Below are 24,550 nucleotides of genomic sequence, written 5' to 3'. Positions count from 1 at the left end.
GGGCGATTTGCAGCATTTTTAAATAAATTCTCATTCGCCCTGAGCTCAGCCATTCTCACAGGGACCCTGGACAGCCCTAGCGGGCGGTGGGCTCCAGCCGCCTCTCCAGCATCAGTGCCACACAAACACCGCCCGAAGTGTCCCCAGAGCGGTTCTGGGGCGCCTGAAACGGCCCTGGGGAGGCGGCGGCGGGGCCGGGCCATTGCACAGCCCTCGACTCCCTCCCGCCCTTCTCCCTTCCCTCTCCCTCATTCCTCCCCTCTCCCTCCGTCTCCCCTCCTCTCCCTCTCTCCATCCGGGTCACCGGCCCCCCTCACACACCCCCTCAGCTCCCGGAGGAGGCGCGGGGGGGGTGGTGCGCGCGCGCAGGCGCGTTCCCGCCGCCGCCCCGCCCCGCCCCGGGTCCCGCGGGCGCTGCGCGCTCCCGCTGCCTCTGACGGACACCCGCGGGCGCAGCGCGCTCCCGCCGCCCCACACGGACCCTGCGCGTCCCCGCCGCCCCTCAGGCAGAGCCGTCCGCAGGTGAGCTGAGAGCGGCCCCGCCGGAGCCGCCCCTGGGCCGGGCCGTGCCGCGGGTGCGGGTCTGGATGCGGGCGGGGAAGTTGTTTTCATCCTCTTTCAGGGCGGAGATGGAGGGTTTGGGGTTTGGAATTAAAGAAAGCCAAGGCTCCGGCCCCCGCCCCGCGTTTGTCCCGCCGCCGTGAGCCAGGGCAGCGCCGTGCGGTCTGCGGGGTCAGCCCCGGCGTTTGGAATCGTGGAATGCTTTGGGTGGGAAGGGTTAAAGCCCCTCCAGTGCCACCCCTGCCATGGCAGGGACACCTCCCACTGTCCCAGGCTGCTCCCAGCCCCAGTGTCCAGCCTGGCCTTGGGCACTGCCAGGGACCCAGGGGCAGCCACAGCTGCTCTGGGCACCCTGTGCCAGGGCCTCCCCACCCTCACAGGGAAGGATTTTTTCCTGTGCGCTCCCTATCAGAGCGGATTGAACTATTCCTGTGGAAATTGCCACGCCGTTTCCAGTCCTTACATCCCTTGAGCGATGGGATGTGACTGTGAATGAGCTGCTGGTCCAGAGGATGCCAAGGAAAACTCCCCGGTGCTGCCTGTGCTGGTGAAGAGCTACAGCTCCCCATGGCAGAACTGCTTTGCTTTAATTTCAGATGATTTTTAGCCTTCTATGAACTTGGGGAGTCTGTTTATAAGTGTTTCCCTGTCGCCTGGTATTTAAATGATAAGCAGGTGTTAATGCTCAGAAGAAAGGATTTAGTGAAAGGTCTGATCCCAGTGGCTTTAGTTCTTGGGATCCTTTAAATTGTGCTGTTTAATCTGAAATCTACGAGGGAATGAGTGATCCAATAGTTTGCTAATCTGTATTGCAATGAAATTGCTTAGAATTTTATTGCTATTAATACTAAGTTAATAATAAGAATAAGCTGATTGTAATCAATTACTTAGATTTGCATATCTCTTTTCATATCAGACAGTTTATAAATAGGAATCTCTCACCTTTCCAAGGAGGTAGTGAAGAAATTCCCTTTTTTCCTGAAGCAGAGCAGTTTGGATGTTGCACTAATAATCACATTCCTGTACCTGTCAAGTTTGGAGTGTCCTTTTTCTGATTTTGATGCTTTCTAATAATTGCACAGTAAATAGTTCTACCCAATCTGTTCAAATAACACTTCTCACAGAGCTGTTTCTCACTGTACTTCTTAATTAATATTCATAGCTGAGTCTCACCTGTCTCATCCTGATGTCAGGGGGTTGTTGGAGATTTTTGTCTTGCTCAGTAATCAGGTGTTTTGAATTGATTCAGGTGAAGTAATGAAAAATGAATTATCTGAGGAAAAAAAAAAACAAAACCATGTAGTTTTATGATTAAAAAGAACAGAGCTATGATGAAATCTTGATTAAAAAAAAAAAAGAAATACAATATAATTTCAGTAGCTTCCATAGCCCAGAGTTTTCTGCAGAAGCACTCTGTGCTGAGCTGTCACACCTGGGTTTGGTTTAATGTCACTGCTGCCCTGACTTTGTTTTGCAGTGAGGCTCAACCTGACCAAATTTCGAGTTGCTCTGTGTGTTCCTCACTCCATGTTTGGTTCACCATTCATTCAAATATTTGAGTTTACTTTCCAAACTCTCTTTTTTCTGCCAGTGTTGCTCTCTCCTTGTTGGAGGTCTCCCTGTTCTTTGGGCTGTCAGCAAAGCCAGCACTGGGAGCCGTGTTTGTGGGTTGGGTGGTTTGATCCCTCAGGAATGCTTAGGAATGTGGGATCAAACCAGGCCAAGGCTGGAATGTTGCTCTCAGTCCACCAAGGCTTGGCTGGATGTGGGTGTCTGTCCTGGTGCTGTATGGATGAGCCCAGATCTCCTCAGAGCCAGATGGTGCCTTTTGTTTTCACCATTTTGGCGCATTTTTGTTCCTTTTCTCTTCCCTCCTTGCATGAATCAGCAAGCACAAGAACTGAGGTTTCCACCAGCTGCCTGTTTTCCCAAATTTCCATCCTTCCTCCCATCCTGGGCAGCAGAACTGAGATCCCCAGGTGTGTGCATGGGTTTGGGACGGTGTCACTGGGGCAGTCACTGTCATTAACCCAGTTAATCTCCCCCTCATTAGGCAAATATTCAGATGAGATCATTGCCAATGAAACATCATAGATTTGCTACCTTTTTTTAAATATTGTGTCACAATTTATTACTCTTTTCCAAACCCAGATCTGGTGCAGTTCTTCTCTCAACACACAGCAGTGTGAAAACCTGAGGAGTTTTGCAGGGATGGGTGGCAGAAGATCCACTCCAGTAAAATCTTTTCTATTGTATGAAAAATATTCTCCCTGATGTTTTTTATTTAGTCTCTTGCTTCTTTGCCTTTTTTTTTTTTTTTTTTGGTCTTCCTTGATGTGTCTACTCCTGTCTGTAGGTACTCTTACCTATGCAAAAGGTGTAGGAAAACGATATTTCCTTACATCAGATTTTAGATTTTGGTTGGCTTGGAGAGGCTTTGGAGAGATGATTTTAACTTTGTCCATGTGCTCTCACTGATGAAATAAAGTTATTTTTTCAGATACCAGAGGACTGCTCTGATTACTCAGGAAATGAGTTTAATTATTAAACAAGAAATAGTCGCTCACTGTAAAGTGTGTAATGGAGAAAAGCTTCTGGAACAGTGCTGTCATTTTGGATTCCTGTCAGAGTAAAGGGAGGAGAAATTGCAGTTTCTTGACGTGGTGACTTTATCTTCCTTTTGATGAAGCAGCAGAATCCTCCCTCCATCCTCAGCAGGGGGACGTGGTGCTGCTGATTTGTGCTGATAATGCAAGAGCAGCAGGACAGAACAAATTTAATGTTGATTTCTGTTTTCCTTTGTGCAATCATTTGCCTTTTGACAGTGGGAGCAGGGAGATGTGGTATCCTCACAGTTGTTTTTGGATTTTTGGCTGGCAGGGCCCTGCTGGAAGCTGGCACGTGAGCAGGAGCTGCTGCGGGGGAAGGATGCTCAGGGATTCCATGAGGTCCTGGAGTGACAGCCAGTCAGACCTGTACAGCAGTGACCAGGAGGAGGAGGAGCAGATGATTTTTGGAGAAAATGAAGAGGATTTGGAAGAGATGATGGATTTAAGTGACTTGCCTACCTCACTCTTTGCTTGCAGTGTCCACGAGGCTGTGTTCGAGGTACAGGAGGAGAAGGTAAGGGGGAAGGAGTGTGAGGTGTTCTCAGTGTTCCATTGAACACTTCTGTCTGGATTCTCAGTGTGTTAGTGCACATTATAATAGAGGGAAAAACCCAACCCAGAGTATTTTCCTGGTAAGCTCAGGGCAGTTACCCAAGGCAGATAATACCACACTTCTCTGGCCATGGAAACTTAATAGACAATAATGCTGCTCCCATAAAAAGCTCTTCTGATTATTATTTTCTCTTTATCTAAACATCATGATACAATATCCAAAGGCAGATTTAAATAAAATTTGAAATTTAAAAAATACTATTAAATAGGTAAAAATTAAAAATAAAATCTGCCAATGTAAAAGTTCTATTTCAAGGCAAGGATCCTGCTAAAAGTGTGAATACAAATTTGCAGGATGTGTGTTCTGACTTGAACACTTTAAAAGTGGCTTATGAAGACCATGTAATAAAGTAAATTTTATCTGGCCTGTTAGCATTTTATCCAGCCAAATCTTAATTCCCTTTGCTGCCAAGAGCATCAGGAATAATGAGATCCATTAGATGAAAGAATTCCCACACTGTCCTTGCATCCCAGGGGTGTCCAGGGAGATATGGCAGCCTTTTGGTTTTAACTCATTAAAGAATTTTGGCCTTTCACATTGCATCTGAAAGTATTTTATCCAGTTTAGTTCAAAGAGCAGAAGGTGAGAAATGCAGACAGGGTAAAAGTACATCTTGTTTTATTCTCCGATATTCCCTTTGTGAGGGGAATGGCAGGACTGGAACATCCTCACCTTTCTCAGCTGCAGGGTTGAGCCACTCAATTGCAAGTCTGTGTTTGTCAGGTACAAAATTTGGCCTTTGTGCAGCAGGAAGAGGTTTTGTGATTTAATAAAGACCCTCATGTTGTGTGGGTTGGAGAAAATGGTGCAAAAAAACATTATTTGTGTAAAAGCCAACATGGGCATCATCTGAAGAGGTTCTTCAGTGCTATTTAAACTGAACCTGTCATTGTTTTTATAATGAGGGAAGGCATTTCCAGGATTTTTGGGAGAGATCAGAGTCTGTTGGAGTCAGACAAATTAACTGGGGTCCCTGGAAAGATTTTCATTGAGGATTCCTCTTCTGCCTATTGGCTTACGTAGGTCTCTGAATAACAGATTATCAGAACTTAGTAAATAAAACTGCAAAGAGATTTATTGCAGACTTCTCATCCAGGGATTTAAATCTGACTTTTTACAGTGGATGAAATTCTACACCAGGAGATTTCCTGCTGCACTTATACGTGGGAAAAAAAATAATCTGTAAATGAGGTCTCTTGTGGATCAGAGAGCTGGTAAATTAATTGAATTTCATAATTGAAAATTATTAATTGAATTTCAGAACCATGAAATTGATTTTCATTACAGTGCAGTTACCAATCTTTAAAGAACTTGAAGTTAAGATTTCGTGTTCAATAAACCATGGATATTTTTTTCAGTTTTTTTGTTTTTGTGTTTACTGTGGAAGAGACAAAATTTTTATATTAATTATTTTACTCATGCTGATATTTTTGACATTTTCCTTCCATAATCAATACTTTGGTTTATCTAATGCAAAAATTACCTGACTTGCAGAGTATTTTTGTAGTTTCTTGATGAAAATCGTGTGCAAGTACCAGTTTTTGGAGCCCTGCACCTCCGAGCAGCTCTCACTAGGTGGCACTTTGTGTATTCAGAGTTTCTGGGCTGATTCACACCGGTTTGCTCTTGGAATCCAGATGTAAGCAGTGAGACAACGCTGTGCTCCCCTGGGTGTGGATTTACAAGCAGGGAGGGAGGTGTGGAATGTGCAGGTTGAGGTGATTCAGGACATGGGTGGGATTTGGGAGAGGAGAGCAAAGGAAAATGTGTTTTCGCAGGGTGAGAACGTTCATTTTGCATCTGGAGAATGATTGTGTTTCTCCCCAGGAAAGGTTTGAAGCACTTTTCACAGTCTATGATGAGCAGGTGACGTTCCAGCTGTTCAAAAGCTTCAGGAGGGTGAGGATAAACTTCAGCAACCCCGAGGCAGCAGCACGAGCTCGGATAGAGCTGCACGAGACCGAGTTCAGTGGGAAGAAGCTGAAGCTTTACTTTGCACAGGTATGGTGGGACACACAGATCTTGCACCTCTGTCCTTGTTTCTTGATTCCTCCTTTGCCCATGAGCTTCATTTGGGGTAAATATCTGAAATCACCTCATTGTTCTAGACTGAGCTGTGTCAGAATTTTAGTTTTGTTTTTCATCTTGAGCTGAGATTGGTTGGGACAGTCTCTGTGCACTGACCAAACCACCCCCCCCCCCCCCCCCCCAGACACACAGAGGGGCTGAAACAAAATTAGTGGGTCCCAAATTCTTTTTCTAAGAGATGCTTTGTCCCTGGTGTGTTGGCACAGGTCCCACAGCAGCCCCTGCACAGGTTCTGAGCTGCAGCAGTTCCCTGAGGTGTTGTAGCAAGAGCTGAACTAGTTTTGTTTTTTAAAGCTAGGCTGAAATAAGTGCAGGGCATGGGTGTGCATTAGCAGGGAAGTAAACTGTTATAAATGCATATTATATAGTTGCAAATATTAACGTGACTACTATATGTACTGTATTATGTTTTATTAATAGAGTTTAGAAAGGTAAATGAATGTGTATTTTCTGATTATACCAAAAGGTTAACAGTAAAATACTGGGTTTTTGTTTTTTTTAATCTCTTCTTTGTAACGTCTGAACCACCAAGCCAGAAGTTATGGGAAGGGGTGGGGGGGGTGTCACCTTGTGACCCTTCATAGGAAAAACCTGTTAACTTTCTGTTTTCTTATCCAAATTAAAAGAACCAGAAAACCTCAGAAGAAAATTTATATCCATGTTACCAGACTAAGTGGAGCCACCCAAAAAAAAATAAATCTATTAGAAAAGATGATCAGGGATACTTAAAACAGATCAAAAAAAGAATGTTTGATTAACATCTACTGAATATTCAACACAGTCCTCCTTAAAGATAGAAGTCCTAAAAGGATGAGGGGGGCTATGAGCACACCTTGTGCCAAGCCTCCTCGGCCTTCACTTATTCTGTGTTCTAATTTGTCTTTTTTTTTTTTTTTTTAATTAAACTTCTAAATTTGTAAAAGAGAGTGGAACTCGTTTTGCACAAAACCAAATAAAAAGGGAATTAATATTTGTGCTCTCTGTCTCCTGGCTTTGCCTGCAGGTGCAGGTGTCCAGTGAAATTGGGGACAAGTCCTACCTCCTTCCTCCACAACCTGTGAAACAGTTCCTGATTTCCCCCCCTGCCTCTCCCCCAGTGGGGTGGAAACAGAGTGAAGATGCAACTCCTCTGATCAATTATGATCTGCTCTGTGCTGTCTCCAAGCTGGGGCCAGGTAGGGACATTTACCTGCTTCTGTGTGGCACTTCCCTTCAAAAGTGGTTATTGAGGGAGTTTATCTACTTGTCCTTTTCTGTGAGAAGAAACTGAGTCTCTTTAATGTGATGTTTCTTACTTGAATGAAATGATCCATCACTTAATTAATTAATTGATTGAAAGTGTAGCACAGGACTGGACTGTGAGGGAGTGGCTCCATCACACTCATATATTGAATTTTGTCAGAGGCTCAGGATTAAGGAACAAACAATCAGAGAAATGAGAAGTTCAGTTTCTTGCAGAAATGAGAAGTTCAGTCTCTTGCAGATGAGCAGCTCCAGCTGTTAAGGGTGTCTGGAAGCCAATATGGACTTTTTGGATTTAATCATCAACTTCTTTCTAAGCCTTCCTGGGAAATGTGGTGTTTGCTTGCTGTGAAAAGCAGGAAATGGGGAGGCTTGATGCACTCAAATGCTTTTGTAGCTTTTAATTTACAACTGTCACAGACATATACAGCACAAATGATGTCACTTAGAAATGTGTTTGCTGCTTGTGTTCTGATGTCTTCCTGGGAGTTTTTTACATCCCTCCCTTCCTCTAAATGTCAATTAAAAGATGGATTCTATTCAAAGTGTGCTGTAACTGCTACAGGGACTGTTTGAAGGCATTTCAGAGGTTTGATGAAGAGTGGAGGTTGAGCACATTAAAGATGGGATGGGAATTAATTATTTGGTTGTGTTGTTGAAGTTATTAAGGGGATTTTGAGCTCAGTGCTTTTCCTTGGGGGTGTTTTTAACGTGCCTCTCGCTGGCTGCTCTCAGGGGAGAAGTACGAGCTGCACGCAGGGACAGACTCCACCCCCAGCGTGGTTGTGCATGTGTGCGAGAGCGAGACGGAGGAGGAGGAGGAGATCAAGAGCCCCAGACAGAAGATCCTGCAGACGCGGCGCCCAGACCCGCCCCCCACCATCCTGAGTGACTCCAAAGCCTTCGAGTGTGCCCTGGAGGTGGGGGGGACAATGCCCTGTTAGAGCTGAGCTGCTCCTCGTGGTACCAGCACCAGGAACCCGGCCAGTCCTTGTGTTGCTGTCTGTGCTGCTGCTCTAGGTCACAACAGATCTGACTTGTAGTTGTCTCTCATGTTCAAGATTTTGGATGCCAATGCTCTGAAAAGCACTTTAATTTTAGGGACTAGTCCCCCCCTGAGTGTAGCAAATCCACCTGACTTGAAATAGTGACAATTAGGGAGTGTGGCTGTGTTTTGGTTTTTTAAGATGTTGCCCTTTGCTCTCTGTTGTACAGTGTGATGTTCCAAGTGCTGAAATAATCTCCTCCTGACACGAGTGGGTTCCAGCAAGTTCCTTGTACAGCAGTTAAAAGCTGATCTGTCCAACAGCTTCCAGTTAATCTAGTGTTAAACACAAGTGAAATGCACTCTCTCTGCTCAGATTCCTTGCCAGCTGAAGTGAGGGTTAACCTTGGCTTTGCTCAGAAATACCAGGTATGTGCTTGTAGTTTGACATGAGGCACAAATACATGGAGGAGCTGAATTCAGGGGGGTTGGTGACTACAGGGAGGAGAACACCAGAGGAAGAACCTCAGAGTTTATCACAAACACTCCTGCTCTGGTGTCTGTGGTGGTGCACTGACACCTAATTAGGGGTTAATTACAGTGGTAGAGGGAAATACGGATCCAGCTGTTGAGTGTGTTGTGTCTGATCCTGACAATCTGGGGATGTTCGTTCCTCTCCAGTCCTTGGGACGCCTCCACGTCTGAATAAATCCAGTGACTGTTAGGCCCTGGCAGGAGCTAAAACATCCAAGGGTTAATTGTTAACTTCTCCAGTCTGTTTTGTATTTTCAAAGACAATCAGTTGCCTGGCTTAGCCAGTTTTTATGCAGTTTCAGCCCTTGTTTGCAGTTTTTCATGAAGACTTTTTCTGTGTGGCCTCCTGTGTGTCTGACAGAGCATCTGCTGTTTCTGAGACCAGGATGCATCTTTTAGAATATAGATTTTTGATTTTGTGATCTTGTGTTAAGTGTTTTAGTAGGAGGAAAATATGCCTTGGTATAACAACACCTGCTCCTGTGCTTTTATGCTATTTTATAGCCAAACTTTTTTAGTCTAGACAGATTCTTCTTTTTTTCTATTTAAAAAGATAAAATTATTTGTGATCAAACCAGGCTGCTGATGTTCCTGTGTAGAAATTGTTCTGAAATTCAGATTTTTTCAGGTTCATTTCAGTGTGTTTCAGTTGTACCTGATGTGCTTCTTGAACTTCCAGAAATGTTTTCACTTGACTGACAGCAGAGGGAAAATGAATGGGCAGGGATTCTCATGGATGTGGAGGTTTTCAGCTCCGTGTTGTGCTTGCTCAGGATCCCTCCTGCCACCAGCTTCAAAGTGGGATCCTGCAGGCAGATCCTTGCTCCAGAGGCAGGAATAGGACACAGTAAAAAGGTAAATGGAGTTTGTCCATCTATCACAGGTGTGATATTTATGTATCTCTTCAGGTATTGAAATCACTCCAAGCCCAGCTTCACTGTCTCACTTTTCCATGGAATTAAAACAAAGGTTAAAAACCCAACAAAAACCTGTGTTATCCATCCAGCAGACTTGTGGATTTTTGAAATTCCAGAAGTCCGAGTTGGATTCTCTGTGGTGTTTCGATTTTTTAAATTATTTCTTTTCTACCCCAGTGTACAAGTTGCTGTAAGTAGGAGTAAGTGGAAAACATTCAGAAACAGTTTTATAAGGAGAATCGAGTATGATGTTGTTGATGTATAAATGTGTAAAATGTGGAACAACATTCCAGCACTTTCCATTGTGTAAAGACACTTCAAATAAAACAATGCAGTGCCATTCACATTTGGGATTTGAACTGTGTTCCATGCTGGTCAAGGGGGATATTGAGATTTTTTTAAGGGTGGTTTCAGTTTGAATGTTCTCATGGGCAGATGGGATGAGGACTCCATGTGCCTCGGAGCCCGTGGTGGCAGGGACCACTCTGGGGGGGAAAGAGGAGCCAAACAGAGGCTTCAAAGCTTTAATGAAGCCATTGATCAATATCAGAAGTGATTCTGCTCCTCTTCAGGGTGACAAAAACTCTACTCCAGGGTGACAGCCTGCCTTGGCAAATGAGGCTGGAGTTTGCTTTATTCCCTCCACCAGAACCTGTTTCTCCTAATCACTGACCTGCTGGTAAGGGCTGGTTTTAGCAGCAAGCTTGCACAAAGGCACCAAGTCAGCCCTTTCTGAGCTTGCACTTTGTATAAATAAATACCCCAAATTCCTTTAAAACATTCTCCTTGAGCAGAAGCTGAAATATGTGGTGTTTCTTTGTGTTCTGGAGTTATGGGAGTACTTTGGTTTTATAATAGCTGAGAACTTGTGATTGCAGCTCCTCATTCTACCTTGTCACAGAACTGCTTCCCCTGGAAAGACCCTGTGCATAAAATTCCAATTATTCCAAATTCATTTATTTCCTGAAAGGATTAATTTCCGTTTTTGTCTGGGTTTGGATTAGGGATATTTTTGAGCCCAGAACAGAAGGCTGGTCTGTGAATCTTACTGGGCTTTGTTTATTTGCTTCAATCTCAGTGTAAAACTTGCTAGGAGAGATGCCTGGTGTGGAAAGATACCCCAGCCAAGCTTCATCCCCTTGGAGAAAATGCAGAGCAAGATAAAAGACTTCTCCTCCTGTAGGTATTGACCCTGAGATGGGGTGACACTGGGCTGTCCCTGCCACCATTCACAGTTCCAGGGAGGGTTCACAGGGTCTGATTTCTCCATAAAACAAGAGCAGAGCCTCAAAAGTAGAAAGCGCCATATTTTAGATGTTACCTAATGTGTTAAAATCCTGCTCTGAACCAAGTCTCTGTACTGTAACACTTTGGCATGCTCAGGCTTGTAGAGGGAATGTTTGATTCCCCTGGTGAAGGGAACATATTCCAACCATCAGCAGGACCGGGGTGAGGCAGTGGGAAAGACATTCTGGCAGTCTGCTTTGCTCTTACATAAAAATAACCAACTCCTGTCCTCTGCAGCTCTGTGTTGGGATCACAGGAGCAGGGACTGGGAGGGCAGCCAGGCTGAGCTGTGCCTTCCTGCTGGGACAGATCACCTCAGCTCCCTCCATCCCTCACAGGGGGTCTGGTAATTATTTCTGAGGCTGTGAGCCTGTGGAGATCACTGAGGGCCTGATTTCACAATACAGTTCCAAACTCAATCATAATGAATTTTTAGTTGTTCTTGATATCTGCTGTGATATCTGTTCCCTTTGTTCTCACTGAGACACTCCAGGCTCTGCCCTGCCAGGTGCAGGGAAACTGCAGACGAACCAGCAGAGCTGGGAGCTGAGCTGGTGTTCCAGGAGGAGTCAAAACCTGCTCCATGGTAAATTCTCCACACCTTGTAAGGCTGGGCCACTTCCTAGGCATTGGTAATGCTGTAGTGAGCCTGGAGTTAATTCAGAGTTATGTTTTGTCCTTTGATGTCCATTAACATCATCAGGATTTTTCTGGAGCATCACAGAGTCTCCTTTAGTCCTCCTTTAATGGGCGCCTGCAAACTGGGTCACTGATGTTGGCAGCAGAGCTTTAGAGTAACAGTGTATAAATATTTATTTATACATTATACAAATGTATTTATACATTTAACAGTATAAACCTGGTGTGTGGCTCTAGCTCATAGTAAATGGCTACAAATTTAGGACCTGGTGAGGGACAAACCCTTGGGAAAGTCCCACCTTCCCTCTCTGCTGTCACAGAGGTTTTGAGAACTCACATTTGCTTTTACTTGGGCTGCCTGATGGTCACAGGGGCTGGTGCCTCCCTTTCTGTACTACTTAAATTGAGTTATTCATTATTTTTATTAACTTACATTCATACCTCTTCCCAGTTATGGGTGCTGACTGTTGAGAGAAGCCCCTTCTGCTCTCCAGAGATACAGCCCAGGGAAGGTTTGTGGCTGGAAAACCACTCCTGTTCCCAGGAGGGCCTCGTGCTCCTGCTTGTTTATGCAGGATGGGACAGTCGTAAGGAAACCAATCAAGTGAAATTTATTCCCTTGGAAAGATGATTGGTGAGTAATCCCTGCTGGGGTTTCAGTCTGGGGCTTTAAGGAGCTGCATAGGCTTCCATGGGATTGAGCTGGAAGTGACTAATGTGGGTCTTTGTAGCTGTACAAAAAAAATTGCTGAATAATTGGATCTGGAAACTCTGGTTTCTGGTGAAAACGCCTCTGTGGTTTTGTTCTGTGGGTTCAGTAGAAACCAGCCCATGGTGAACCCAAAGTGAAGTATGAGCTGTGTTAGGGGCACAAAAGTTCCTGGAAGAAGAAAGGGAGAGCTGCAAGGTAAGGAAAGACCTCATTTTTCAGCCCAACTGGACTCTGCTCTTGCCTAGAAATCCACTGCAAATGTTTATGGACCATCAGGATCCCCCTGTTGCTATCTTCCATACAGAGGCAGGACTGTGTAAGGACCAGGTTTTATCCTGGTTCAGGTTCTAAGGGAGGTGGGAGATGTAGCTCTGGCTGCAGCTGGGGCAGCTGAAATAGAGAATGGGGGGAAACATCTGCACAGCAGCTTGACAATCCTAAACCATGAATGGAGCCTGAATGGAGAGCTGTGGCTTGTTCCTGTGGTTTTCTGGTTTCCCATGGGACCACTATCAGGTCCAGGCAGGATCCCTTTGTAAAGCGTGATGTCCACAGGAAAAATCCAGACAGGGACTGTGGTCACACTTTTCTGCAGGATAAAGCCAACGAATTACAGTTTAAAGGCGAGGATTCATTGCCAGTTTGATCCTTCTGATTCCACTGACGAGTGAACAAAACCACTCGTTCCGTCTTTGGGCTGGATGTGCTCGGGATCCTTCTCCCGAAGTGCCTGGGAGACCTTAGGGCATCGAAGAGCAGCAGAAACCGGGCTGCTCCCAAAGCTTGGAACTCTCGCTGTGAGCAGGGGGGTCTATCCCAGACTCCTCCATCCTCCCCAGCCGCAGCCGCGCACGGGCCCGGGGAGGCGGCGCCGGGGGCCGGGCCGGGCTGGGCGGCCCCGAGGAGGCACCTGCGGCGGCGGGGCCGTGCCGGGGCTCCGGCCGCACCGGCACCGGGTTCCCCGCGGCAGCAGCGGGGCTGGGCAGGACAGGGCAGCTCCGGCCTGGGGAAGGGGCGGGAGCGGCGGCGGGGGAGCCCCGCAGCTCCGGCGGCGGAGGGAGCCGGGAGCCGCTGCGGCAGCGCCGGAGCTCCCAGCCCGCAGCATCCTCCGTGAGTAGCGTCGGATGAGGGTGGGGTGTAGGAACCGCTCTTCAAGGGGGATAATTGTAACCTTTCTGCCCTAAGCGCTGTCACTTTTCGCCTCAAAGCTCTGTCACTTTCTCCCCCAAAGCTCTGTTCCTTTCTGCCCTAAAGATCTGTTACATTTTGCCCTAAAGCCCTGTTCCCTTCTGCCGCCAGCGCGAGCGGTGGTTGCAGCGCGGTTACTCCGGGTTTGTGTGCGAGGCACTGTGGATGTACTACGGGAAACGCGAGCTCTTTATCGGTACCTCCAAACCAGAAGGAAATAGAGAGCAGATGTCCTCGCACGTTTTTCTGTTCAACTGGTGTTTGAGCAGTTGTTCCATTAATCGGGAGCCCTTAAGGGACGGTACTGGGACTGGTCTGGCGCGGTTTCCTCCCGGAGAGAGGGAACCCAGCGCGGCTGTTGAAAGCTCATTCCATCGCCGGCGGTGTCCTTTCATCACTGGGGACGCTGAATCTCTTGTCCTGACTTATTCAACCCCGGCACTATAAATATGGGTTTGTTGGTGTTATTTGTTTGTGGTTTTGGGGATTTTTTTGTTGTATACTTTTTTTTTTCTCCCCCAATCTGCTGAGCAGTGTGCTGGAAAGAGCTGGCAGAGTAATATTTAACAGGAAAGGAACTCGAAAGCTCAGAGCATTGTGTTACAGTTCACTGAGTGTCTCCAGCACAGAACAAAACTACACTGCTTGCTTTATTTGGGAACACACTGAAGCTGCTGACAGGTTTGAATGGTGATTTCTGGTTTTTCCTGGTAATTAATGTATTTAATGCCCCAGGAAGTCCGTGGTAAAGGAAGCGTAGCTTTTTGTAAATAGCTTTCACTGATGGGATGCATTGTGCTGGGTGGGCAGCAGGGGTTGATTTAGTGATTACAGACCAGGAGACAAAGGCAGAGCAGAGACCAGTGACTTCAGGGTCTGACAGAGTTATTGTCCCTCTGTGGGTGCCAGGTTGGGGCACTGAGGGTTTGCCAAGGGGCTCTGGTGGAGAACAGGCTGCAAGTGTGAGGTGTCAGCTGCTGTGTGTGTCTTCAGGGCTCTGCAGAGGGGAAGGTGCCTCACACATTCAACAAGTTGGCTTAGGCAAGCTCTGAGCTGCCAAGCTCCAGCATTGTGGTGCTGCTTGGGGGCTTTTTCCATTTTAAGTCCAAATCCTGGTTCTGTTGGATATTTCCTAAGTCTCTAAAGCAAGTCTCCTGATCCCAGTGCGCCTTAGATCCTGGCCTGGAACCAGTGGGAAAATACCTCTGGCTTGTTTTCTTCCATATCCTGCATATCCCTGAAGGGTCTGGAGTGGTTTTAGGATCTAAACGTGGTGGAGTTCCTGTCATTCCCATGAATAACAGCATTCACAGAGGGTGGGAGGGAGAAGTGTGTGTGGCCCAGAATTTTAAGGCAAAAAGTTAGAATTGGGCAATGTGCAGTTCACAGTCTGATTTAGACACTGCTCCTGGGTGAGTCAGTGACAAAAGTCTACTAAGTTCATATTTCCAGCCATGGCTTTAGAAATGAGGATGCTCTTTTGGGGGGTCCTGTTGTCACTTCTTGTCACCCGTGGAAGCTGAGGGGTTTGGGGCAGGTAGAATTACTGAGGGTTTTTTTAGTTGGTGCTGCTACTGCCCAGAGCAGCCTGCAGCTTGTGCCACTGTCTCTGTCTTGGCAAGGCAATGAACTGTTTTAATGTGTTTTACCAGCAGCTCAACCTGGGCAGCTCATGCCAGAACCTGAAAAAATGCTTATGTAAAGGTGCTGCCCTGACGTGGGGACACTCAGGCTCACACAGGGAGGGTTGTTTGCCTCAGGCCACTTTGAACTTGGGCTTTTCTTTCCTCCTTGCTCCCTCTTTGGAGCCTCTCAAGGTGAAGCCAGGCACGTTCAGGTCTCACTGAAGGACGCTGTGTTTTTATTACTCTCTGAAATCACAGCTTGCCTCGATCCCTGGCTGTGTTCCCGGGCTGCTGGGAAGGTGAGGGCAGGAACAACCCAGCTCCATGCAAACCCCACCTTTTCCCAGGTGAAAGCACTGAATCTGTGTCCTCCTAACCAGCACCTGCCTTCCCTGGCAGGGAGCTGCCTCTCTAAGCCCAGCCATCCTGGAAAAATTCAAACAAACTCCTCTGTTCCCTATGGCCCCTCTGCTGTAATTGCCAGGTGGTGCTGACAGGTGAGCTCTGATCCCCATCTCCTCGCAAACAAACTCAGCCCAGCAGGGCAGGGGCAGCAGGGAGGCTTTAGAAAAGGGGGCATTGCTCCTACTTGTGCCAGAACAACCTATCCCCTGTATGTGCCAAGGTGTTTGAAATGGAAACGAGCCCAAAGCTGAACTTTATGGAAACATTTCCAGCTCCGTAACGTGGGGATGCAAAAATAACCAGCAGTGTGGAGAGTGAGGGTGAATGAGAGGCTCTGAGAGCCCAGGCAGGTGTGTGTGCACAGGGGGAAGTGCAGTCCTGTGTCATGGACAAAGAATGTCCTGTGATTACTGTATCAAAGTCCACTTCTTCTCCCATGCTGAATGGCTTTTATCCAGCACTCCTGATTTTCCAAACGTTTTTCTGAACAGAGTAGGCTCCTGGCTGAAAATCAGTCAGTTCCTATGGATTTTGTGGGGTCTTTCTTGCAGCAGAGGCTTGGTCAGGTGTATCCTGCTGATTCACGGGACAGGTATGGACTCCAGGTCAGGAGGACTGGCACCTTCCACCCTGGCTGGAGACACAGAGCTTGGACCCCCAGACTTGCTACACAAAACAGAAAAACTCCAGCCTGATGCAGTTTTCAAACTATACCTCAGATCAGTGCAGCCTGCTGGATAAATTAATCCCTTTGTAAACAGGCGGTTTCACTACGACAATAAAAATCATTCGGGTCTGGGTGACTCATGCACAAACAGCTCCCCATTCCCAAGGTGCTTTCACCCAGAGGGAAGGTAGGAATGAGGAATATTTCATGGCTTAATATTAAAATATTCAGCCGTATTTATTTGGAGTTTTTATTTTTGGTAGCCAGAGGAGGGAGAAAAGGCTTCTGTAGGTCTGGCATTTGCACTGCCCTTGTCAGGAGCCACAAGGTGGACAATAGGGCTGGGCAGAGTCTAAACACAAAATATTTCAGCTGATGCTCATACTGCTGAATTTACTTGGCCTTGGCTAAACAAAGGAATCATTCACTCACAGGAAAATGACCCAGTTACAGGCTTGGGGCAAAGTTAGTTTGGTTTTTAGATTAGAAAAAGAAAACCAAACTTTTAACTTGAGGGGATTGAAGTATTTGAAGAGTGGCCCTTGCAGTTCTGATCCTGCATCCCAGTCAGACACCAACCACTTCCCTTCCTGCTCTTCCTGATCATGCTCATTCCCCACTGACCTGCTCTGCAGGTTTTCAATTTGTATTATTTTTTATTACCAACGGATTTCCACCGAATTACTTCTGGCTATTGTCTATCTTGTGCTGCATAAAATTAAAGTTAGCATGCCACACAATATCCCAGTGGAGCATCAGAGTCCTGCCTGGTTGTACTGGGCAGCATCTGAAGTGGGAAACTCAGTTCCATATCAAGTGTTGAAGGATAATTTCGTTTTCAAGGGGCAGGTGGAGTGTCTCAGCTCTGGGACTGGGAGCTGAGCTGGTTCCAGAGGCTCTTTGAAGTGGTGCTCACACCCCTCTTGGGCTGAAGGAGCCCTTTAATGGCTCAGGTTTCCAGGGACACTTGGAAAACCCTTCTAAAACCAGCAAACATCCCCGCTGTTCTTTCCAGATCCAGTTTCACCCACCAAAACACAGGCCTGTTTTCAGCTGTGCCCTTGGAAGTTCATCCCCTTCCAATAACAGACCTGAGCTGACACAAGGCTGAACTCACAACCTCCTGCCACAGCCACGTTGCAGTGTCCCTGTTCAGGGGCTGGTGTTTGTCCTGACACTTTTGGAGCTCCAAGTGAAGGGGTTAAATGGTTTTTCTTCTCTGTCGTAGATGAAGGAAGCTTCTTTAAATTTTATTTCATAATGGAGTTTTTAAACCTTTCTGTGATGAGTTCTTCCCTTCCCTCAAGATGTTGCTGAATTCTGGGTGTAGGATCCTTCAGGCTCATTTGCTCAGTGATCTGAATCTCAACCAGAGGTGCTAATCTAAAATTCACTATTGTGTTTATATCTTATTTTATCCTATTAGCACTGACCAGGGGATATTTTGAGGCAAATTGCTCAAGATTGTACCAAAATTTCCATCGTCCCAATTTCCATTCCTACAGCAGGGCCAGGATATCACCATGATAAAAATATGAAGAACCCCAGTTCAGTGAGCCTTTGGTGGGCAGTTGCCTAATTAGCAGTGTGAAATTTGGGTTAATAATTTAGGAATTCACTCCTTTTCCCCCTCTGCAGCCGACTCAAGATGACGACGGCCACGCCACTGACCAATAACACTCAGCTCTCAGTGAATGTGACCACAAAGTCTCAAGAACAAAGTCTCTATCAAAGTAAGGAAAGGAGTGGGGTGGTGGCTTTTTTTGGTTTTAAAGTGGACTTTGAACTTATCAAACTTCAAACACTGCAGTGACAACTTTGTAAATATGGCTTTCCCCCCTTCCTGCTTCTCTCCCAGGTTCTGGAGCAATAGTTGCTGCCATCGTGGTGGGGGTGATTATTATTTTCACAGTGGTTCTGCTCATCCTGAAAACATACAACAGGTACGTGGCCAAGTCCTGGAGTCACCAAGTCAAACCAGGATGAACCAAAGTCCCTGCTCTCAGCTAATAGAGCATTTCAGGGTTTGTTGCTGAAAATTTCCAGGAGAATCTAAGCACTGAAGTGCCGCTTGCAGCGTACTGAAATCTCACTGTCAGTGCGCTGTGACTGGACCATAGGAAGCACAAAGAGCTCCTTGATGGAGGCTGAGTGGTGGGAGCTCTTTTTAGCGATTCCTGATGATGCAGGGAAGGTCTGAGTGTGCACCAAGGCTGCCAGAGAGGGAACTTGATTCCTCACTTCTCAGAGCTCACATGCTCTGGGAGGACTTTTGCCATCTTTGGGATGAAACTCTGGCTTGGTTTGACTGGGTTGTGTGAGAATCTCCCGTTACCAGAGGACACGAAAGAACCACACTCACCCATCAGGTTGTGACATGAGAAAGAAAAGAGAGAGCTTATTTTGGTTTGGGGTTTAAATAGGGTTTGGAATTTGATCAGGGATTGGAGGATGACAGTGACACCTCTCTGGACCCCAAGTCCATCAATTTGTCCTTTCCCCTGGAAAGGAATGTATTATTTACCAAACATCACTCTTTGTTTTTCTTACAATTTGTGAGAAAGCTCCAGTAGAAATGTACTCTATCAGAAGGCTGAAAAATCAGGGAGACATTCCCCAAAACTCACCCTGGGAGAGGAGAGACCAGCCCAGGTGCCAACTGCCCTTTCTTACCTTTGCCAGGCGCATGCGAGTGCGGCGGGAGCTGGAGCCCAAACCCTCCAAGCTGGCAGTGCCACCTGCCGTGGGGCACCACAGCCACAGCCCGGCCCAGCAGCCCTCGGTGACCTTCATCCCTGTGGACATCCACCTGCAGAGCAGGTAACCCGGAATGCTCGTCCTCCCTGCCAGACAAGAGATGGAATTGTTATCCCACAGACCTGGGACTCCTCAGCACAGCTGCACTGGGAACAGCAACCAGCTGCTATACACTCTGTGAATCGATTTAAATCCTGGCTTCTTTCCTTGGGAGGAAAAATCAGAGGGCTGGACACTTTTCCTATGACTGAAATAACAGGTGGAGGTCTAGGAATCATCAGGATGGCAGCGAGGCCTCTTCTGGGTCTGGATAAAACCGAGAAGAGAAGATGCCCAGGTTTTGTGGAGCTTTTGCTTCCTCAGAGACTTTGAACCCTCTCTGTGCTGCTGATAAACAGGAGTCTGGACATGCCCCAAACTGAGTTTGTTACCAGTGACATGGAAGAGGTTTGTAGTTTATTTTGTACCTGATGGGTAGTACAGGAGGTATCAAAATTGTATTTATCTTTACTCACATTTCATGTTTCTAATGCCATATATGTAAGGGTTGAGGGGAAAAAAAAGTTACTTCTTATTTTCAAGTATTTTTAAACTATTTCTATAAACTCTGTAACTCTCCATTTCCAAAGGAACTCGGTGTCTGAGGGGTTTCATTCTCAGTTCAGGTTCATGGCTGGAGCTGTGTTAGAATGCTTTGTCTTACACAAAATCTGAGTTCTTTAACTGAAAAAATAAGCAGGGAAATAGAAAAAATCAGCTTGGATAAAGCAAGGGAGGCCCTGTGCAGCCACTCACCCTGCAAGGCTTTGTTCTCTGGTGCAGCCCAACTATTTTTAGCAATTTTTTATTCTCCAAACCAACCCAAAGCGAGGTTGTTTTGTGAGTGTGAGGGCTGTGGGTGTGCAGCAGTGGCACAAAGGAATTCCCAGGGATGCTCACAGCCCACGGGGTGGGAACACAGAGCAGCATTGTCAGACACTGACTGGCAGATTGTCTGAGATTTTATATTTCGTATTTTTTCCAATGAGCTTGGATCTCTTGAGCAGGTCAGTTTAACTAACTGCTAATTTTTATTGTGCAGAAACTAAATTCAATTACTTTGCAATATTCTTTTCTGGCTGAAACTGAAGCATGGTTTGGATTCCAAACCAAATATTGAGACAGCTGTTTGTGAAGTTTCTGAATCTCCTTGTAAATATTTCTCTTATCCTGGTTCTCTACCTTATTTTTTGTGGCAGGGAGGATTAATTTAATAATTCAAAAGGGACAGAAGATGCACATCTATTTTTTTTTCCCAAAAAATATATAGGAGTTGATTTTCTGTTTCTCTCTCTGGATGTTCTCTGAACAGTTCCATGAGATCAAAATCAAGATTTTTAGGAAAGATAAGCACATCTTACTGTTGTTGTTTTTAACATCCCCAGCCAGACCTACCTCTAGCAAATTTAGTTTACTTTCCATTTGCTTCATTTCAAGCCAACAAAGCTCACAAGCAGAATAAGCAGAACTACTGCAAGCAGTTCCAGTGTCACAGAATTACTATTATTGGCAGCAGAATTGGCTGCTGTGACCACACCAGCACTGCTCAAGCTGAAAAATTCAAATACCAGTAAAATCTGCCTCACATTGGCACCTCCTGGGAGGCCCCACAACCCCTCCTGGCAGCAAAACCCAGATCTTGTGCTGAGCAAGCAAAACCACCTTCTCAAGAAACAAAAATCCCTGCTCTGTGCCATTTGCTGTGGATTTGAGCTTTCCAGGAACAATCCCACACTCTCCCTGCCCTGTTAACAGCAGCTGCCTCAGGGCTGATCCAGCCTGCCCTGATTCGGCCCCCAGGTTCCACTTCCAGAGAGATTTTGGGAATGCTCCCCTTTAGCTGGCCCTATCTTGTAAGAATCAATGGATGGTTTCTCCCTCCTACAAGTTCTACAGGATCTTCAGCAGGTCGGCTCCTCCTGCTGGAATTTCACTGAGCCAGATACTCTGGTAAAATGTATGATTTTTCTCTGCTGGGTAAGTCCTGACCCCAAAACTCAGCTTTCCCCCCTTATTTCCATCCTCCTTATCCCAGCAGAGAGCACGGAGCTCCACCTAGTGTCCTCCTGCCTTCCCGCAGGTTTCTCAACAAACACATGAAGCAATTCCAGCTTTAGCTGTCAGCTTTCCTAAATTCCCTAATCCAGGGCTGTTGAGCAGCCGAGTCGAGCACTGTCCCAAGTTTGGCTATGGAAAACTCAGATCATTACAAGTCTAAGCAGATAAAATACGATAATTTCCCTTGGGTTTTATTCCTGAATCCTGTAACCAATTTATTTCCCAAAAAATGCATCTGTAGTTCAGCCCAGCAACCATACAGAACAGTGACCTACACCAGTCACACCAGTTTGTCCTGAGTGGAATGGGATGGAGAGCTCATGACTTGTCCTCAGGACAAGAAGGACAAGGAGCTGCTGAAGGGGGTCCAGTGGAGGCCACAAAGATGATTTTGGGGTCTGGAGCATCTCCCTCATGAGGGGAGACTGCGGGAGCTGGGCCTGGTTATTCTGGAGGAGGGAAGGCTGAGAGGGGATCCCATCAATCCATAAAATATCTCCAAGGGATGTCAGAGGATGGTGCCAGGCTCTGTTCAGTGACAGGATGAGGAGCAATGGCCATAAAATAAACGACAGTGAGTTCCACCTCAACATGAGGGAGAACTTCTTTCCATGAGGGCGGCAGAGCCCTGGAACAGCTGCTCAGGGAGGGCCTGGAGTCTTCGTCTCTGAAGACATCCCAAACCCACCTGGACGTGCTCCTGTGTCACCTGCTCCAGGTGAACGTGTCTGGGCAGGAGGTTATACTGGATGAACTCCAGAGGCCCCTTCCAACCCCAACTCCTCTGAGGATTCTGTGACCTCTTCAGAGCCCTGTCCAGGGATCCCTGTTATGCAGGGAAGGAGCCGAGGGGCCGTTGCCGAGGGGTCGCTCCCGAGGGCTGAGGCGGCTGTGCCCTCACGGACCGGCCCGGCCCCACTGTCACCCCTGCGGGAGCCGCGGCCGTGAGGGAGCTGAGCTCTCGCGAGGCGTTGGCCGCTGAAGCCGGTGCTGATGCCGGCATCTCGCGAGAGCGCGACTCACACGCCCGCTCACCCCCGCGCGCGCCGGAGCAGCCGCGCTCTCTCATTGGCCCGGCTCCCGCGCGCGTGCCGACCCTCCACCAATCAGCAGGCGGCGGAGGGAGAACCTGCGCTGCGCGCGCCTGGCACCGCCCACCCCCGCGCGCCCCCCCACCTTTCCCACCCCCGGCACGGCTGAGGGGCGCGCGGTGCACGCCGGGACGGCAGCGCGCGCCGCGGCCGGGAGGCGGAGGAGCCAAGATGGACGCCGGGTTCTTCCGCGTAAGTGCCGGCCCGGGGGGCCCTGAGGGCGGGACGGCGGCGCGGCGGCCCCACCGGGGCACGGGGACGCCGCCCGGCCCCGCTGCAGGCCCGCGCTGGAGCCGCGCTGTCCCGCGCGGTGCCGCCGTGCCCCCCCGCCCCCGCCCTGCGCAGGCTCCTCGCCGCGGAGAAAATGGCGGCGGGAAGAGGCCGCGGCGGCGCGGCCCGGGCGGCAGCGGGGGGAATCGCGCGGCTCCGGGTCGGGCGCGGCACGGGGGAAGCTCTGCGGGCGTTCCCGGGGCTGCGCTCCCCGGCCAGGCCCCGGCGGGGCCTTGAGCGGCCTCGGCTCCGGAGGTCCCGACCCACGCGGGGCCGTGTCACCACTGCGACCCCCGAGCAGCGGGGGGCAGAAGGGGCCGAGGGGCTCTGAGGGGCCAGCCCGGGTTTGCGCTGTCCACGATCTTTAGTGTCCACGTTCAAAGCAAATAAACAATGCTGCCCTAATTTTTATCGAGATTTTTCGGGGAGGTTTTTAGGTGTATTCCTGGCAAAAAGAAGTTAGGCTGTATTCATACGTTGGTTTTTAATTTTTAATTCTTTGAGTTTCTGCTCTGGTTTTAGAGCTGTGCTGCATTTTCTGCAGAGACCGTGAAACCTACCAAGAGTCTATTTGTTCTTTGCTTTTTCGTCCATTAATTGGAATGACCTTATTTTTGGAGTTTCTGTGATAATTTTGAGAACCAGTCTAAATTTCAAGGTTCATTCATTTGTTCAGCCCATATTATTTTCATTTCCTGTAGCTAGGTCGCTTTTAAAAACACGGCAGCACTTGTAACCATTCCCGTAGTTCAGTTCTCCCTACATGGACTAGCTTGAGAAAAATAATTGCAGATTAAATCCACACTTGCTCTAATGCAGTTGTTAAAAGGTTTACAAATCAGGTAGTTGTGATTGACAGCAGGATTACTGGGGCTGAAAACTCGGGATTAGAAATCTAATATTCTTTTAAACTGGTCTGTGGAAGGTGGCATTTTATAAAAACCAAAGCAGCATGGCACTGAAGTGGGGCTGTGAACAGTGTTCTGGTTTTATTCTGGGTTCAGGAGGAACCAAATGTGAAATGACAGAAATGCAGCAGAGCAGCAATTTGGACTCCCCATACCAAGCAACTTCCTATATGTAATTCTGTCAGCTCTTCACATTTCTGTGAAGTTTCAGTACAAACCTTTTTTCCTCTTTAAATTCCTGTAGCCCCCTTGCTCTGTGCTGTCTGGTTCCTATTGCTGCTTGCCACGTGTTATCAACAAGAAACTTCCTTTCCGTTTCCCTTCTGGGTTGTGAAATAACTAAAAAAAAAAAAAAACCCAAACCAAAAGAACGTTTAGTTGTTGAGTGAACTGGCAAGTGTTGTGGTTTTTTTGTAAGCCACACAGCAGACTGCAAATATTGTAAAGAGTTTTAATCCCTGGAAGTGCCTGTGCCACAGTCACACTTTAGGATTCTCATGTTCTGGAACAGCAAATGGGGATGTCAGTGGATTGTTCCCTTGAAATAACTGATGACTTTGCAATGTGTGATGTTGCTAATTCCAGGTGCTTTCTGACCAAAGTGAACTTAAAATTTGGGCTTTTCTCGTCTTTATTATTTAATTCCTTGACAGTTTACATTTTTGCTTGTACTGAACCCTGTTCTTCCATTGAGAATTGCCTGTACAAAATTCCCTGTATTCCATCAGTCCCATTGGTTTCCCGAATAAACTTCCCAAGCTGTGGGTTTATCCTCAGTCATGAACAGCCCATCAGGATCTGGATGCAGCCCCACATCTCCTCTAATTCCTGCCTGGTTCTGTTTACTTCTCTGCCAGTAAATTTTCCAAAACTGGACTTCCAGACCTTTCCCTCCCTGATGAATTAACCTACAGCTCCTGTCCATGGAAGTGGAGCCAGTTGGTGAACTTTTAACAGAGCACAATCAATAAAATGCATTCTTTGTACTTCTCTGCTCCCTGCTTTGCCTCAGGGAAACTGCTCAAAGGTTTCAGAGGTGTCACTGTAAGCAAATAGGGCTTTTTGTACCTGGACAGAGGATTAACACTTCATTTCTTTTACAAAGGAATTAGTAAAGCCTTTTCCTGGCAGTTTGATGCTGCTGATACTTTAATTTGTGGGCAGTGCCAGAGGGGTTATGATTGAGGGTGTTACTGTGGGGCTCAGGAGCTGCTCACCCCAAAATCCTCAGCACTTGGTGAGAGCTAAAATTGAAAAGCACCTGGAAAGGCTTCTTTTGCCTGAAATAAATTACAAATAAAAAGCATTGCAGGTTTTACTGGTGCACTGTGCAGACATGTGGGAAAATAATCCTT

At 47.2% G+C, this 24,550-nt stretch overlaps 3 protein-coding genes across 5 annotated transcripts in view; all 3 read left to right on the top strand.

The window, feature by feature from the left end:
- The first annotated feature begins 440 nt into the window (after window positions 1-440).
- RCAN3 (RCAN family member 3) lies at window positions 441-9,893 on the top strand. Its single transcript, XM_083879524.1, has 5 exons — window positions 441-522; window positions 3,442-3,684; window positions 5,611-5,784; window positions 6,875-7,046; window positions 7,849-9,893. Exons 2-5 carry the CDS (start codon window positions 3,490-3,492, stop codon window positions 8,055-8,057), a joined length of 750 nt encoding a protein of 249 aa, XP_083735650.1. The 5' UTR covers window positions 441-522; window positions 3,442-3,489; the 3' UTR covers window positions 8,058-9,893.
- Window positions 9,894-13,175: 3,282 nt separating this feature from the next.
- Window positions 13,176-20,145, top strand: NCMAP (non-compact myelin associated protein). 3 transcript variants are annotated; one of them, XM_083879570.1, is made up of 4 exons: window positions 13,176-13,297; window positions 17,711-17,805; window positions 17,931-18,015; window positions 18,755-20,145. In XM_083879570.1, the coding sequence occupies exons 2-4, from the start codon at window positions 17,721-17,723 to the stop codon at window positions 18,894-18,896; spliced, it is 312 nt and encodes a 103-aa protein (XP_083735696.1). In that variant the 5' UTR covers window positions 13,176-13,297; window positions 17,711-17,720; the 3' UTR covers window positions 18,897-20,145. The 3 variants fall into 3 exon arrangements, with proteins under 3 accessions (XP_083735696.1, XP_083735698.1, XP_083735697.1); XM_083879572.1 differs by lacking the exon at window positions 13,176-13,297 and adding an exon at window positions 13,808-14,065; XM_083879571.1 differs by lacking the exon at window positions 13,176-13,297 and adding an exon at window positions 14,000-14,056.
- A 2,000-nt stretch (window positions 20,146-22,145) lies between these two features.
- Window positions 22,146-24,550, top strand: part of SRRM1 (serine and arginine repetitive matrix 1) — a 17,428-nt gene continuing 15,023 nt past the window's right edge. Inside the window, exon 1 of the mRNA XM_083879517.1 lies at window positions 22,146-22,209. Coding sequence (XP_083735643.1) covers window positions 22,189-22,209 — 21 coding nt within the window. The 5' untranslated portion in view covers window positions 22,146-22,188. The remainder of the gene's footprint in view (window positions 22,210-24,550) is intronic.

The sequence above is a fragment of the Zosterops lateralis genome (assembly GCF_965231275.1).
Source record: "Zosterops lateralis genome assembly, chromosome: 28".
NCBI classification, from domain to species: domain Eukaryota; kingdom Metazoa; phylum Chordata; class Aves; order Passeriformes; family Zosteropidae; genus Zosterops; species Zosterops lateralis.
Note: the sequence above shows the minus strand (reverse complement) of the source record. Positions and strands in the feature narration are given on the sequence as shown.

What these genes read in the sequence shown, in the direction of transcription:
- NCMAP (XM_083879570.1), top strand. Translation starts at nt 17,721, where the DNA reads ATGACGACGGCCACGCCACTGACCAATAACACTCAGCTCTCAGTGAAT. An exon ending in AGAACAAAGTCTCTATCAAA is followed by an intron (nt 17,806 to 17,930) that starts GTAAGGAAAGGA and finishes CTTCTCTCCCAG; the next exon opens with GTTCTGGAGCAATAGTTGCT. An exon ending in ATCCTGAAAACATACAACAG is followed by an intron (nt 18,016 to 18,754) that starts GTACGTGGCCAA and finishes TACCTTTGCCAG; the next exon opens with GCGCATGCGAGTGCGGCGGG.
- RCAN3 (XM_083879524.1), top strand. Translation starts at nt 3,490, where the DNA reads ATGCTCAGGGATTCCATGAGGTCCTGGAGTGACAGCCAGTCAGACCTG. An exon ending in TCGAGGTACAGGAGGAGAAG is followed by an intron (nt 3,685 to 5,610) that starts GTAAGGGGGAAG and finishes GTTTCTCCCCAG; the next exon opens with GAAAGGTTTGAAGCACTTTT. An exon ending in TGAAGCTTTACTTTGCACAG is followed by an intron (nt 5,785 to 6,874) that starts GTATGGTGGGAC and finishes CTTTGCCTGCAG; the next exon opens with GTGCAGGTGTCCAGTGAAAT.